Source organism: Trachymyrmex cornetzi, unplaced genomic scaffold (assembly GCF_001594075.2).
Source record: "Trachymyrmex cornetzi isolate Tcor2-1 unplaced genomic scaffold, Tcor1.1 scaffold75, whole genome shotgun sequence".
Lineage (NCBI taxonomy): Eukaryota > Metazoa > Arthropoda > Insecta > Hymenoptera > Formicidae > Trachymyrmex > Trachymyrmex cornetzi.
Genome location: NW_017300081.1, coordinates 610,525 through 627,791, shown reverse-complemented (window position 1 = coordinate 627,791; position 17,267 = coordinate 610,525). Strand labels below are relative to the sequence as shown.

At 34.5% G+C, this 17,267-nt stretch overlaps 2 protein-coding genes across 5 annotated transcripts in view; one reads left to right on the top strand and one right to left on the bottom strand.

Annotated features, from left to right (window-relative positions):
• Positions 1-3,452: 3,452 nt before the first annotated feature.
• Positions 3,453-17,267, bottom strand: part of LOC108768148 (BTB/POZ domain-containing protein 7) — a 19,962-nt gene continuing 6,147 nt past the window's right edge. For both annotated transcript variants that reach the window (XM_018518468.1, XM_018518469.1), the window contains exons 10-11: positions 4,823-5,038; positions 3,453-4,128 (exon numbers count right to left, since the gene is read on the bottom strand). In XM_018518468.1, coding sequence (XP_018373970.1) covers positions 3,832-4,128; positions 4,823-5,038 — 513 coding nt within the window. In that variant the 3' untranslated portion in view covers positions 3,453-3,831. The remainder of the gene's footprint in view (positions 4,129-4,822; positions 5,039-17,267) is intronic.
• On the top strand, positions 9,743-16,846 carry LOC108768149 (uncharacterized). 3 transcript variants are annotated; one of them, XM_018518470.1, is made up of 3 exons: positions 9,743-9,994; positions 14,752-14,854; positions 15,317-16,846. In XM_018518470.1, coding segments are annotated over exons 2-3 (1,230 nt in total). In that variant the 5' UTR covers positions 9,743-9,994; positions 14,752-14,852; the 3' UTR covers positions 16,545-16,846. The 3 variants fall into 3 exon arrangements, with proteins under 3 accessions (XP_018373972.1, XP_018373973.1, XP_018373974.1); XM_018518471.1 differs by lacking the exon at positions 9,743-9,994 and adding an exon at positions 12,909-13,356; XM_018518472.1 differs by lacking the exon at positions 9,743-9,994 and adding an exon at positions 13,568-13,817.

Here is a 17,267-nt window from a genome sequence, read left to right as displayed (position 1 = left end):
CTGTTCGAAAGACAGGCTTCGTTAGCTTCAAAGAGTTTCAATCTTTAAACGCGCGAGAAAATATTTGTAAAGAAATACGTGTTTGTTATTGTCAACTATATGCTCTATATGCTTTAAAACCAATCAAAATCGAAACGGAATATTTTCTTAAAAAAGCAAACATTTTATCTGTTTGCAAAGTTTGCAAACAATTCCTTCATCAATCATTCATAACTTGAAAACCATTGGTTCTCGATATTTTCACCAAGGAAGAAGTCAACTTCGAATCATTCGAAAACCTATCGTTAAAGTTAAACTCGCAAATTAAAGAACACGTAACTTCCCGTAAGTGGATGCAATCACGCGAAGCCTAAATCAAGCTAGACTTAAACATCCGTAACGAACGTTGTTAATAATTTCGAGGAAGTTAATGCAACTTATATAACAAGCTGCAATATCGGTTTTACTCGGAAGGGATAATATTATTTCACTTTATAATATTCATCACGGAGAATATATTTTAAGAAAATTTAAATTGAACGTAAAAAGATTAGAATCTTCTCCTGTTTATTTTCCAGCTGCTTATTATTCACAGTAAATTTGTTCGCTTATATTAAACACTGGATTTACGTGATAAGTTCCTCGCGACGAGTTATTTTTGCGCAACAGTGAAAATACGGGGCGACAAGAATTTTCACTTGAACGACACAAGTCATTGTCGACTTTACATGCTGAATTATGCGATGCAGCCCGTCGATCTGTTATATGCGCGTAAGCGCGGCATGACGTCAAGAGCGAATACGGTGAGGCTGGATTTTGCTGGGCGGTATTCCTCGCTGTGCTCCGAGTATGTACAACGCTTTTACATAAATTCGGTATGAGTAATGGCACGGGAAAGTTCTGACGTTCCCTAAGCATCCGTTCTGATGTATTTTGCGGTCCTCGGGTATTATTTTGCTAAAAACAGTGCGCCTGTTTATGTAACGCGTTTATTATGTGGTGTTGTAAAAACACGAGGTGGACGCGGGGATAAATCTCGTGATTTCGCCGACGATTACTTATGATGGATACTTACATAAACTTCCCCTCCCCCGATCATGAATTGCACTAGGAACGGAGAAATAACAGCGAGTCCTCTCTCTTTCCATTTTGAAATATTTATTAAACTTTATTTTTAAATATATCTTAGCGAGCCATCTATCGTGTGAGTCATAAAAAAGATAAACTGTCCGAAAATTTTATTTTGCAGCAAACATAATTAACACTTCAGCTTACAAAAATCAACAATTTCACTTTGGAAGAAATGAAGGGAATCGTGAATATCTGAATGGAAGAACCTAAAATATCGCTTTTCTTTCTTCCCTTTTTTGCGACGCACGAACTATATGAATGTCAAAATACTACTCTCGCGATATACCTCAGTCTATACAGTATTAATCTATCTACGTGATAACTATTCTTTTATTCTGGTCTTAAAAGTTGGTCTAGTTGCTTTATTTAAATTATAACTTCGTCAATCGATCGTGGATTCACGAATTGTTGTTCACTCTTGATATTATCTGACACTGTCGTGGATTCACGATCTAACATCGTTTCAAATACAGATTCAATTAATTTTACGATTCGCGAGATAGTAAACGCGAGTGATACGCTTTACAAAGCAGACGACCGGTATTTATAGCTTATTTGAATCGCGTACAGTTAACGTTATTTTACATAATCATATATCCTTCTAAGTCCAGATCTGCAAAGTGAAATTCTGAGCTACAATGACTGAACTCAATAACCTTTCTCGAATAATATCACAATTTATGCCAGCGGTGATAACAACGCCGAATTTCATTTTCTAGGACGAAATGTATCGTATTCTTCTAAGAAAATATAACGAAACGTATATAATACAATCGATAAAATTAATTGAACAATTAATTTATGGTTTGAATACATACGCAGGAAATAATAATTTCGAATACTTAACGTAAGGACGGTAAAGGAATTCTTGAATATACGGACCCCTATAATTGAGTATCTTAATACATAATTACATCCCATGTCGACACCGAAGAGCCATATTAAATAAGGAATAATTACTATCTGACGATATTAATCTGTACGCTTAAAGTGATTAATTCCCGCCTGATCGTTGTTGCTTCAACGAAAGTGAAAGTGACAAGTTTTCCACCGTTTACTACTTATATTACACGGAAGTATTGAAATAAAGTCTGACATTTTATGACTTTTGCGGAACGAAATACGCACGGTAACCCAGAAACAAACTTCATTGCAAATTCATCATTGACCAGACCGATGTGATCGATCGTATTTCTAAAGAAGAGTTAGTGACAATTTAATTAGATGTCATTCTCAATTATTATTATTTCAGTACTTTATCTTCCTAACTCGTAAGTTTCTGATTCTCGTAGATTCTGATAAATTGAATTTTCCTTGAGATTACGCAAGAAATAAAATTTCATTATATTTGCATGTCCTCTTAAACTCAGTTTGCCAAGAACTTTCATACAGTTTTAACTCGAAAATAATATTTCGAAATTAAAACGCCGTTTCTTTCACAACTTTGAATGACTATCGAAAGATGATACGCGACTTCTGGGTCACCCTGTATATAGTACGTACCCTGTTTGTGGATATATTACGAAGCCGCGGCGGAGCAAGGCCGGCGGAAGCGTACATTTAAATTCATGGAAAACTTTTTCTTAGAAAATTCTCATGCACCCGGGCACTTAGCGATAATTAATTAACCCATTAAATATCGTAAACGTCACGCACGCTTTTTACGACCCGAGGCGCCCCGGACGTCATCTCTAAGCGCGCGATATATGTTTTATCGATTGGATTTCTCTTGTGTACTTACAGCCTTACTATAGCCCGTCATACATCGAAACTGCCCTAGAAGAGAGAAAAAATTAAAAAGTTTAACATGGCAAAATGTCATCAAGCGCTTCGCAGCTCCGCTCGCGTGAGTAACCGCCGCCGCCGCCGCCGCCACCGCTACGCTTTCTCTACGAGAAGAAACAAATGTACGAGGAATACGCGGCACTTTCACTTTCCGGTAATTATTATTATGTGAAGTATAAGGATGGTAATGTGACAAGGCGCGATTTATTCAATATCCCGTACATTGTTCCTCTTTCGTTTCTTTCCCGAAGACTTTCTTGCTAACACACAGTCTTGACACTTCAGAGCCGGAACCGCGAACACACATTATGTTCCCCAAGTACACACACATACGCGCACACATACACATAAGTACACCCACATGCACATATCACGATTACATTTTTATATGTATAAATCACAATCGCAATTTCTTCTCATACACGATTGCACTTAATCATTACATTTATATATTTATATTTTTATTTTTATTTATATATATATATATATATTTATATATATAGATTATACGGTGTGAAATCTCCGTATACTCCGTACACATTCGCATTATACTCGATAAGCAAGGTTTTTTCCTTTTTGTGTGTACACAGGGTATAACTTCCAGATCCGGAAAAATTACAGATACTCTTAAATCAAGTACTTTCTATCCTTTTTTTTAAGCTTGCTTTAAATAAAAATGTACATATAATTACCCTTGTAATAAATTTGTACCCGCAATAACAAGGTTTGATCGATACATGCTACGATAGAGAGAAAGAGAGAGATAGAGGAGGTTGGCTATGTAATAATAAAGGGGAAAACGGGAGAGACAGACAGAGAGAGAGAGAGAGAGAGAGAGAGAGAGAGAGAGAGAGAAATAGAGAGAGGAAGGAATATAAAGGAGGATCATCAGTAGTTGCCATGTTGTCCGCTCCATCCACATATCATAGATAAATTTCAAATAAACCTCGGTAAGGCAGTGCCAGCACGATGATACACGTAAGGTGGGGGCGGTGGGCCGGAGAAGTGTCTTTGATGCTGATGAGGAAGCGACGACCGGTGAGCAGCCGGCTCAATGGTTCCGCCGCCCGACGGGGAAACGTGCGGTAAGAGGTGCGACGCCCCGTCACCGAGATCCAATTCCAGTTCCTGCTCCTCAATTAAATGCAGAGCGCCGAAGGAGGCCGTCGCCATCGCTACGTCCGGCATCACGCCCGACAGTTGGCCGTCGCTACAGGAATTGCTCTCTTGCTGCTGCAAAACAAACCGGAGGCGTACTGTTTGCGTAATCCTCGTTTCTCGAGGAAGCGACTAATCGAGCGAGATACCGCGAGTAGCGATATGATTACGAGGTAAAAAAAAAAAAAAGAGAAAACGACAAAGACTCGCGCTGCTGCACAGATGGAGGGAAACGGTTCCGTAACCACAGTTTGAGACTCGCCCGCGCGGCTGTAACGAGAGAACGGATTGTACAAGACCGACCCTGTAATTTGCCATTTCCCAATTAGATTCGTTATCTCGTCTCGCGGTACCGAGCGGGATCGAGAGGATCTACAATAGAACCTTGATTATCCGACCTAATGAAGACAGGCCCTAAACATTGAATAATCGAGAAAAATCCGATAATAGAGATTACATTTTATTCTACAAAAAAATTTATTTTATGTACAAGTTATTTTATTTATATCTTCGGGCTGTACCTTCAGACTAGTTTAGACACTCGGCTCTCTGTTCTTTATCAAATAAGACGTAACAATTTTTTTGGTGCACCAGGTATGCATCGAAGAAATGGATTGTCTGAGAACGCTCGATAATAAAATCGAATAATATGAAGAGTTAATTAATTCGGGCTGCAATTAAAAATATCTGGGCCTGAATACGTGAGATTTAGAGTCACCCGCGGAGTAATACGAATACGGCAATAACGTAATAGCGTGCCGTCCCTTACCTCGGCAAGAAGTCTGCAGCTCTCTCCCTCGGTCACTATAGCTGGAAGTTCGTGTCTATGTGCGTAAGACGAAGTCGGCCGAGGAAATGTCATGTTCCTCCCGTAACACACCGGGGCGGTAGTTCTCACACGAATACCCATGCCCGGCGAGTCAATGTCCTCTATATCTGTCATCCTCTGCTCGTTTTGCTCTTTCATACTGTAAGACGCTGTGTTCTGAAATCGATACGCCGGCAATTTATCGCGCGCTGTCCGCTAGATGAAAGATGCATTAAAAGCTCGGAATAATACAGAAAGGGAAAGACCCCGCGATTAGGCGGGGGGAGGGGGAGGGGTGAGGAGGGGGTTGACGGCGGTTTGTGGAACGTCGACAGTATCGCGCCGGGGGATATTAATCGGAGCTTCGTCGACGAGGGGATCGGATAGTGTCCGAGGCTGGGATGGCGTGAATAGATAACGGTATAAATTAGCGAGAATTAAAGTTTTCCGATTGTGAGAATTAAAGTTGGATTTTATTTCTACGAAATTTGTTTCGTGGAACCTTCACCTTTCCACCACCGGTTTTGCAAACCGAAGGCAAAAGAATGGAGGATTTTACAAAACGAATTCGTAGAAATGAACCTTCGCTCGCGTCCTCCGGGCCGAGAGGGTGAGGGCTTTTCCCCACCTATCTACCGAAATAGAACGTGAGCCGTGACCTAATTGACGTGTGCCGCACGCGTTGCCTAGGAAGACATTAATGCAACGAACAGGGAATGACGCCTTGCATACGTTATGCGGTTGTCGTAAATTAGCGAGCGGCGACGACACGCGCGATTATTTCACGAGCGGCGACTCGCACCTGTTCTCAGATGCCGGTCTTCCCATTAGGCCTTTTCTTCCCACACACCTGAGCGAACACGACTCGCGAAATTATACGTCTGTAAATCTCATCCGAGAAACGACAAAGCATTCTTTCCGCGCAATTACATGTCATTTTTGTTTTTTTTCCTTTTTCCTCTCCGCGTTTCTTTTGCGTTTTCGTCCATATGACACGTTACTCGGATTATACTTCTCTGATACGAAAGATATTACGTCACTCCTAGAACACTTCTCTAATCTGAAAGGTATTAAACTATTACGTCGTGTCGCATGAATCAAAATAGCGAGCGATGATACCATCGAGCTGTAATGTTAAACAAGGGAACCTCTGAGCACTTCCGCGACATTATCTACTAGGATAATATTTACGTATTGAAAAACGGTCTTACCGTAAGATATTGAACTATGTACGTTAAACAAAGCTCGTAAATAACAACAGATACGCTATTGACATGAAATTTGACGACTGCGTTGTGTTCCAATTAAAAGCAATTAACTTTGAAAACTTGAAAGAATTAAACGTAACTGTTGCATATTAATAACGCAATGCATAAAACCATTCTTCGAAGAACTATTCTAATATTCCAGTGAGAAAAAATTTTTAATATGTAACGATGTGTTATTTTTTTGCACTTCGATCGGAACATTGATAAAATATTTTATAGTTTCAAATGAAAATATTTTATATTTTCTCTGCGAGAAGAACGAGTTTAACGATGAATATTAATTCTAAGATTACAAAGACGTAAGCGAAGCTAACTATCGAACTCGGTAAACGATTCATTCAGTAAAATCTGTAATAAGTTTCCAGAATCAATTTTACATATCTGAGTCATTTCACAAAAACAATAAACAACTCAATTGAAGCAAATAGCAGGATAATGCTTTTTAATCTCACGTCAGCAATATACGATATTGATTCAAGTGATCACCAAAGTTCTCCTGGTACATCATATTGTTTTGAAATGTTAGAAATGTTATGTCATCATGACGATAATACATTGTACTGACAAAGACGTATGTATTAACATGCATAATTTTAAACGGTATATAACATTTCACATTCGCGTAACGTGTAAAAAGAGCCTCCGTACGCTACCTGCATTACGAAACACGTTCAATAATTTGTTTGACATTCACCACAGAAACAGACAGCGGTCGCAAATTAAATTCTGTTCCTCTTCACGCGCGCATGTTAAATTCTAAATTACATATATTGAATTATAAAATTTTAAATATACTAAATTCTACTTATCGTGTTGTTATTTATTTACCTCTATGCAAATTTATACTTTAGAGGTCATTGCCTGAACAAACGTAATCGTTCCCATAGTTTTTGAGTGCTAAATACGATGTTATTTACCAATCGCTTTATCACGTCGCAATTTTGACAAACAGGCACAAAAACCGATTTTAACGTTGTAACACCGGCACCAATTTTTTTTTTTTAATTTCGTTAATATCACGCGAAAATATAAACTTTCTGCTTTAAAATACATTTTGTTTCGTTTCGATATAACTTTTCGTTTTCGAGATATAACACATTGAAAATAGTCATATTGTAGTGTCAACTTCATATTGCTTTTTGATTTACTGTTAGTATGATCCGATTATATGAGCACAGTATTATGTAATCACAAAAACATTTACTTTCCATATATACAGTGCTCGCAAAAAGTTCAGGGCCAGCAGAATATCTCGGAAAGAGTACATTTTTGGAGAAAATGTTTTAGACAAAAATTGTAGGGTTTAAAAAGATCTATTTAATGGCATCGCCAATGTCAGATCAAGGTCGCCAATTTTTTCATTGATTTTTTAAAATCACCCTATATAATAACATTTTTTAGGCTTTTCGGATATTATCTTCAAAGATATCAGAAGGTTTGTGGGTTATCGCCGTGTTCTTTTCCATTACTAATGTTAACGTTTCGTGAACCTTGCTTTTTGAGTTACAATGTTTGAAAGTTATAGTATTGCCATTTTCGTTTTTACGTAAAAATGAATTTTCAGTGCTAAAATGAAAATAAGAGAAACATCAATGACTTTGATCTTAACAAATCTCCAATGATTTTGATCTTAACAAATGTTATTCAGGACATTCTGAATAATATTCAAGAGGTTTTAGTTGTCGGTCGGACACCTTGGGTAATACTAACAATGGCGGTACAGTAACTTTCAAGCATTATATAACTCGAAAAGTACTTAATAAAAATGAACTTTATTGTAACATTTTGAAAAAGCTTTTGACTTCGGCTATTAGATTCTGGAATAAAAAATCGGGTGTCCAATTTAAAAATCAATGTGGCTTTGATCTGACATTGGCGACGTCACTCAAGGTCAAACTGATGAGATCATTAAATAGATATTTTTAAACCCAATTTTTGTCTAAAACATTTTTATCAAAAATGCATACTTTCCGAGATATTCAATCGGCCCGGAATTTTTGACGGGCACTATATATAAATATGCAGTGTTAAAATGGAATAAAAAGATTTTTCCATGTATATTGCATGGGAGGAACCATTTTCAAATTACTATATTTTGAAAAATTATAGCGAAACAAATTAAAATACACTTTAAAGTCAAAAATTGATTTTTTGCATGGCATTAATAAAATTTAGAAAAAAATTTGCTGTCGGTGTTACAACATAAAAATCCTCAAAATTATTTTTTCCTCCTCTTTAATGTCATTTTTTTCAAAATTGTAACGTGAGAGCTAAATTAAAGAATGAATTTATTTGTATTCATGCAGGCAAAAAACAAGTAAAATTGTTAAATAAAATATTTTATCGCAGACTAGTGTTATTACAACGAGCAAAAAGCAACGAGTAAAACAACTTCTATGTTTTAAGATAGATTAGATCGATTAGATTTAACAATATGATGTAACTTTCATTGTTTGGAGATAAATGGATATAATTTCGAATACTCAGACTTGTAATTCGCGTTTGTTGATTCGCCTTGATTATTTTACCATAACACCGAAGCCGCAGTGATGCAACATGTCGCACGTATTTGATAATACATTTCTGCATTTATTCATGCATAATACTGTACCAGCTACGTTATAGAGATTGCATGCGTTTCATCCGATTGATAGTAGTCGCAAGTGTCGTTTCATGATTCATCCGCTTGTCACCCCAGTGCGACACCACGTATATATCTATTACTGTACAAACCGCATTTAAACCGGGACATAAAGATAAATTATTTTTTGTGAACAGTCTCTCTTCAGGATATCACCGTACATATCGTTTGTGTAGTCAATAAAAACTCAGAGAGGAAAGCAGCGACATTTTACTGAATTAAAATGTGACATATTTGTAATACATATCTCGCTGAAAAAAAATTCTGCTAATTAAAAATTACATACTGGATAAAGATTATGTTTGCATTGTTATTGTAGTAAACTATATCACGAAAGCATGTCGGCGTAACATTTTACGAATAGAAAAATTAAACAATATGAGTAAATAAAAAATATTAAAATTAAACATACTGCAGTATATTTGTTCTCTGTATTTACGTTTTTATATCTGTATACGCGTATCGACTTGCACGTCGTCTCATCGTTCGAGAGCAGTACTACTCGTGGTTTTTGCTAATTTGTCCGATATCGAAAGTCAGTACACCGCTGACGTTCCCGTTGCGTAAATATGAACAATACAGCAACATAAATATAAATCGAATATTTCGAAATTATACAAATATAAGAAGACTGATCCTTTATACTGAAAAAAAATTTCACAACATAAATTCATATTAATGATAATTATTTTTGTAGATCGAGTATTGTAAATATAAAATAGGCATATCGTTCATTGAAAAATCTCAATGTCGCAACTGTTCGAAAAGATTCGTAGTTTCGCGAAGAGAGGAAGGATATCTCTCGAGGACTCGTTTGCATCTCATTGCATTGAGACAAAATGCGCATCATTTCACATCTCATATCATCTTAGAGCGTTAATTCTACCACATCTCTATTGCGCGGACGTCTAATTCGACGTTGCGTTAGAAGACGTAGATAATACGAACACTAGTGCAGAAAAAGGGGGAGAATAAGAGGCAAAGTCAAACAGCGACGAGAGTCTACTCGCAACGTTAGTCGCGTGAATTGCGTTGTGTCCAAATGCCGTGCTAAACCTACGCGCGCGGTGCATAAGACTTTGCAAAAAAAAAAAAAAAGAGAGAGTTTAACGTTGTTTAAGCGCTTTCAATTACGCACGTGTTACCATTCCATCTACGTCACGCCAATGACATCGCATTCTTGATAAATGTGTCCCGCTCGCGTATCGCATTATCAGTGTTAAGGTAATTGACGTAACTCATTAATAGTAACGTATGTAAAATATAACCGATAGATCGAACACAAGTGATGATTACATAATAAAACTTTTTTTCTACGTCTATTCCAATAAGACTTTAAGTAAATGCACAATTGACCCGTAAGCTTTTATGCTCATCCTAGAAGCATCGAATTTACATTCTTAGATATTTTGTTATTTTTAACCTCCATATGTGCCAAAACGTGAATCAGTTCATTTCTGGAGTTAGTTTCAAAGTAAACGTCCATATTAACGTATGCACTCAATAAATAATAAAATATAATACATTTGAGTTAAATTTAACACGTTTTCTTGAGTTAAATTATTTAACTTCATTGTTCTAATTAAATTAATGATATATTGAGTATAGAAGCAGTAACTTATAGAAATGATTTAAAACAACTTAAATTGGGTATAATTTGATATTATGAATTTAACAGTACAAGGCAAATATGGATTATAATTGTCGTATTAATACGTCAAAGACTCTTATGCCCATTTCCACCAATATAGATTAACTTTAATCTCGGTTCAACTTACTCTTCGTCTTTTTCTAATCTTTAGAACTAAAAAAAGACAAAGAGTAAGTTGAACCGAGATTAAAGATGATCTGCGTTGGTGGAAACGGACCTTAGTCATTCTGATTGAACGTGAGAGAATCTTGGCGCGTGTTTTTCAGCAATTTTATGACGACAAGATTTAAACACGTACACTCAGAGTAAACGCTAGTGTCTAAAACGACAGTTACATGCAACAGACAAAAATTTCAGTATTTCTCTTATTTACTTTGTTTGAATAATATAAATTTATGTTATTTTACCTGAAAGTTTTTATCTTTACTTTACCTCGTTAACACAAGGCCAAAATGATATCAAAGTTGATATGTGACACGATATTGATATCGTACAGGCTCGAAAATCAAGGACTACGTTCGAATGATAAGAATGGACAAACGACTACGTGTATATGAATAGTGAATGAAGATGTGATTTTAATATAAAACACGTTTCTCAAACCTTGTCTACGAACATGCCTGGCATGCTTAAAAATTAATCATTAATTCTGATCATAATTGCGCTGCTTTGGTAGCTTTTAAGCAAAAAATATCATGACAAACTTCCCGTTTTGGATTCATTGTTTTGCACGACGAGCTCTTACATTGAACACAAGAAATATCTTCTGTCTTGAGGAGAGACTTAATGTTGATTAAATATTCTGAGTACTGTACATAAACGATTTAATATGCATTACATATAGCCGCGTAGGAGTTCCTAATAAGTCACTTAATAGCTCGAAATTCTTAAAACTATTGTGGACTCAAGTTGATATATTAATTCTTCCCGTGAAATTACAATGTCAAGCTTTACGAAGAAAATCAACATATCGTTGACGGTATCAATGACACTGAACGTACTTCCGAGTTTTCAGCTTATTAAACTGCGCTGGTACGTAGCTGCTGAGCTCGTGCCTGGCATACACGTCCTTCTTGCGATTTAAATTAATTCGCGACACTTGCTTATTGTTATGGCCACGATTGTGTCATCTCAATCTCGTATCATTTATGCACGTATAATAGTGATGCAACGATCAAGTCGGTTAGTAACAGAAGGGTAAGTGATAGTGGATCTGAAGCATAGTTCAACCTATTATATTAATAGTCTTCAAGGAAATCGTTTATTATTTGAAAAATAAATTAAATTGCTTCCAGTTATACCTGGAAAATATATAGATAGGCATTAGATTTATATTTAGAAGTTGAGAGTAATATTTGGAGACAATATCATATTATTCTATCACGCTGTTCTATCATTCTGCTTTATTAAAATTATTTTAGAAATTTTATTTTGAGCTACTTGAGTTATAAAGATATTTCGCACTAAAAGTTGAAACAATGTCGAAGGAAATGTCGTGTGCAGCGAAATTTTCGCTACGAACTTTGAATTAGTCGAAGAAGTCGAAGATGGAAGATAGCGTGAGAAATCTGAAGCAACCCGCGTACGTAAAGTTAAATAACATTATGCATTCAAGAGCAAACGTTCGTCAATGGAGCTTTCGTGGGATGAGAACCTAGAATGAGAAGATAATCTAACAACATAACAGCTTCCGCATTAAGGATGCATTTACATGTGCGTGGAAACGTGATCAAGTCTAATAGCTAGAAATAATCATCGCGAACACGATTAAGTGATTGTTGACCGATTATGACATAATAATACATAGAAAAAAGAATATCCTCAAGTTTTCCCCATTTTTTTATTCGTCTCATTCAATTCGTAGGTTGCGATTGCCTTCCAGTAACTTATTTTTAAATCGATCTATTTAAAAAAAGAATTTTTATCTATATCGTCTATAATAATTTTTCTATAATACGAATTCTCAATTTATTGTTTGCTTTGATACGAATAATAAAACGAAGAAAAGCATTCCACTGACGTGGCGATTTTCTGAACATACATTGAATTGATAGATCTTCGCAAATATAGGAATATAGGTCATGGATATCCCGAGTGATCTTTGACGCTCAAATTTTCAATATTATAGATACTTTCAACATTGATCAGATATCAATATATTCTGCAAGAGATATAAAATAAAAAGCTGAGTAATGCTTCTGATATGAATAATACGTATAATAAGGACGGCAATACATATTGAGCACGTTTACTTTTATTAATTATTCTTTTTTTTTCTCCTAATATTTTTACGTATATATAATATATAGATAAATACATATATTGCAATACTTTAGGAAAAAGTTTAGAATAAAAAAATATAATATTATAACATTTTTTATATTGAACAAATATATACAATTGAGATAAATAGAAATCTTTATTCGTAACAAAATTTACGAAAATTAATTTGTGCTATTACCAGAAATAAAACGTCACGTAATGTTGGCTCATGTTCGTAACAGTGCAGTCACGAAGTCGAACAATTATACAGGGCACCGAGTTAATTGAATGTCTCAATACGACATGAGCCATAAAAGTCGTAGATGACCATTGTCTTTTGACGTTCACGGTAAACAGTATGAAACAAAACGTAAAAGCCAAGCGTTATCTACGCGATAAATAGCGCGAACCATAAGCGAATTGCAGTGGTATGAGCTGGCAGCGTGACATTAACAAAGTTGCAATTGCTATTTCTAAAAAAGTTTATGCACTTTAGGGATAATTTAATCACAAACGAACTCGCTGACATCATTTCTGCAACATTTATCTTAACACTCAAAGTTTCTTGTGTCACGAGTGCACTATAAATAGGTTGTATACTCTTCGGCCACGATAGTCGATTGATCTAGCCAGAAAGGCTCAACTGAGTTTCTGTCGATTCACTTGCATCCATGTAAGTGCAAAATAACGACGTTCGCGTCCCGCTTTCTGGGCTCACACTGATTGTACATTGACCGCCACGTCATTTATTCGTAACAGAAATCAAACTGTTATGATTAGAATTTTCCCTGATGCTATCATATTTCGAAATGCATTTTATACGTTACGAATGAGATAAGGAAAACGATTAGTTTATTTAACACGAATTGAATTTGCATGAACGAATCATAGTCAGCGAGGAGCCTACCAACAAGTTATCTCCTTACAATGATATAAAGTAGTGACGCTTCACAACATAATGACAGTTAATGCTAGAACATACACGCGAATGAACGTTGGGAAGTTATAAATACATATACGTCAAAGATAGCAAAGTCAAGAAGTAACAATAAAGTGATCCTTTTCTAAACGAGATTAGTGTTACGAAGATATCTACGCGTGCACAATAACATTTCTAGAGAGCTTTACAAAACTGTAAGTAAATTATACCATTATTTTAGAGGATCAATAGAGAAAATTTGGAAAAATATATTAAAAAATCTTATCAAATATACATTTAAAAAACCTATAATTGTTTTAAGGATGTTCGATTTTTCAATTTGTAAAAAAAAATTAATAATTTTCCACAGAATCACGTTTCTCGACAAATTACAGATATTAATTACAAATATTACAGATATTTATTTAAAAAATTTGTTTTTCAATAAATTGTTTTTTCAATAAATCTGCGATTTTCTTATTAAAAATGAGAAGTCATGTAAAAAAAGAGAAAGTTATATAAAATATCGGACATAAAACTTGGAAAGAAAATTTATTTATGATCGTTATTAAATTACGATCGAAATCAAATTTGATACATTGAGAATTTCTTTTGATACAAGTCCACAGCACAACATCGAAATCGGATTGGAACAGCTATTGTATTACTTCAGTTTACATTTTGAATAAATTGAAATAATATGTTATCCATAATAATCCATAATCCAAAACACGTGCCCCTTTCCCAAAATTATCTAGTAACTGTTGATGTGCTGTGGAAATATCAGTTCTACAATTAACGAGAGATAATAATTCTATATATACTTGCGATAGACTAAATTTAATTACGCCTATTAAACTATTAAATAAAACGATTAAATATCTAAATCCAATTTCTCCGGATACATATTAATATCTTTTTTTTTATCTATAAATTCTATCAATCGTGAAATTTGTAGCTATAATTTACTTACATTTTGTACCTTTTTATTACATAAAAACATTTAATTAAATCCAAGTAGTGTATAATTAAAGAGTATTAAGGATTAAAAAATTTTAATGGAAAAACTCAAAGTTTACTGAAATAAATAATATGTGTTTTATATCTTAATTATTTCTAGTTTTAGTTTAAAAGAAATTTATTTTACAGAGCCTCGAGATACATGATATTGGTGACTAAACAACATCCAATCTACATAAAAGAAGACTTAACCTCAGTTTCCAAGAAATTCCACGTAGCAAATACATACGATGTATGTTAACTGATTTAATCTCAAATGTAATCGAAAGCTTGTGTTGCACATTATTCGACAGCTCACCTTTAATCACTCAATTTCAATTTTATTGCTTGGCTCACGAATTAAGTATTTTATCAGATACTAAGACATTTGAAGATTTTATTCTTGGATACACTTTACGGACTATATAACTTTATCAATTTAAATCTGATGCTTTATTTTATCAGTTTATTTGTCAGCTATAAGATACTGATACAAAATTAGAGTCAAACCATCTACTTTATCGTAATAAATAATTTTACACACGCATATCTTATCGGCTTATATCAGCTTGATTTTTACATTTGCATGATTTAATTATTTTAATTTTATAATAATTTCATTTAATACATATAATTATAATCACACAGTATATAGCTAAAAGTTTTTTTTCCTCTGAAATAATAACTCTCTTTAATATAAAATCTTTTCTGTTAGGAAAATGCTCGATATGCTCCCTGTTAAAAATATAGACACGTTATTAATGCAAACGTATGGCCCCGATTTTCGAATACACGATGTGGAATGGAAACATTTAACAGATCCGGGAGAAAACTTTGGTAGTATAATACTGGCTGTCAATATCAACGCCGAGCACAATAATAAGAAGAGAACTCTAAACGTTGTTGTCAAACTACCACCAAGGTCGGCGTATTTGCTAGAGTTGTTTGACAGCCCGTTAACATTCAAGAAGGAACTGAAATTTTATAGCATGGTAGCACCAGAATTTTTAAAGTTGCAAAATGAAAACGGAATCCCTCGGGAATCTCTAAGCGTCATCGTGCCGCAATTTTTAGGCGGTAGATTAGGTTTACGAGATCCGCAGTGTTTCGATGAACAGGCCGCTATCGTTTTAGAAAATCTAAAGAGTTACAATTATATAACGCAAGACCGAATTGTAGGTCTAGACAAAGTGCACATGGACTTTGCGATCAACCATTTAGCCAAGCTACACGCCATAGCAATCGGCCTGAAGCTCAAGAAACCCGAATTCTTCAAAAAAACGGTTCTATCTTGTCTGGAGTTCAACTTACAAGAAGCCACAAAAAAAGCGACGGTAGATATGATACAGAAGGCGCATAACGATTATAAAAATATGGAAGAAGCGGAAGCTTATCTGGATAGAATCGAGAAAACAATTGAATATGAATTTACACAAGATGTAACGCCAGAAGAACCGTGGGCGACATTAGTGCATAATGATTTTTGGGTAAATAACATGATGTTCAAATACGATGAGTCAGATAAGCCGATCAATATGAAAATTGTGGACTTCCAATTGACAGTCTACGATTACGGTGTAAACGATCTCATATTTTTCCTCATATCAAGTTCCCAGAAGGACGTGCTCGACAATCATCTTGACGATATGATTGATTTTTATTACGACTCTTTTATCGAGAGTTTAAAATCGCTAAATGTAGACACAAACGCTTTTCCCAAGAGCCAATTTATGGAGCAATTGAATCAATGTGCACCCCTCAAATTTAACCAGTGTATCATGATGGTGCAAGTAATACAAGCAGCGCGTGGCTCCGTTTCACAAACGGCGGCCGAAGATGCAGACGAATGCGTTTTTGCAGGTGGGATCGATGACGATAATTATAAACAAAAAATGTTGCACGTCTTATATACGTTCGATCGAAAGGGATGGCTTGTAAAATGATTAGACGTAAACTTCTATCTATATATATTATGTATAGTAAATTAATCCTTTAGAAAAAATCTTCCTATTTCTTGATATAAAAATAATTTCTATATAGTAAGATGAACAATCGTCCAAAATTAGGTGGCACAATCCCAAAATTTAATTCTTCGTCTCACTTTATAACGTGTCCCAAATTTTGTCCTAAATTAAGAACATGATTATGAATTGTCTTTCTTCGAAAATAATAAGTAAAAATAATAAGTGTGTGTGAAACATAATTTTCAACTATACGTAAAGAATTTTATGATTTTTATTTAAAAACCCAGATATTATGCATAAAATTCAGCAGAAAAAACAATTTTTAAAAATCTCGTAATTTAATTAATTTTTGTTGTGATCTTATGTGACGTTATACAGTGTTATTAGTTATTTACAAATATAATAATATAATATTGTTCATGTGTTTTATTAGTAATTATTAAAAGTGTTCATTAAAATTTACGACAATTAATATTAAATCTTTTTAAGGAGGTTGTAAGGCAAATGCAATATGTTAAGAACTACTTGAAAAAATTACAGACTATTCTAAATTTCATTTAATAATAACACAAAAAAAAAAGAAACAATTGACCATCTGGATCAAAAGTTATTTAAATAAGTAGTAATATTTTTTAAATTTGTACTCTAATATAAATATATGAAAATGTGTTATAAAATAATGATAAAAATCTCAATTTTTTT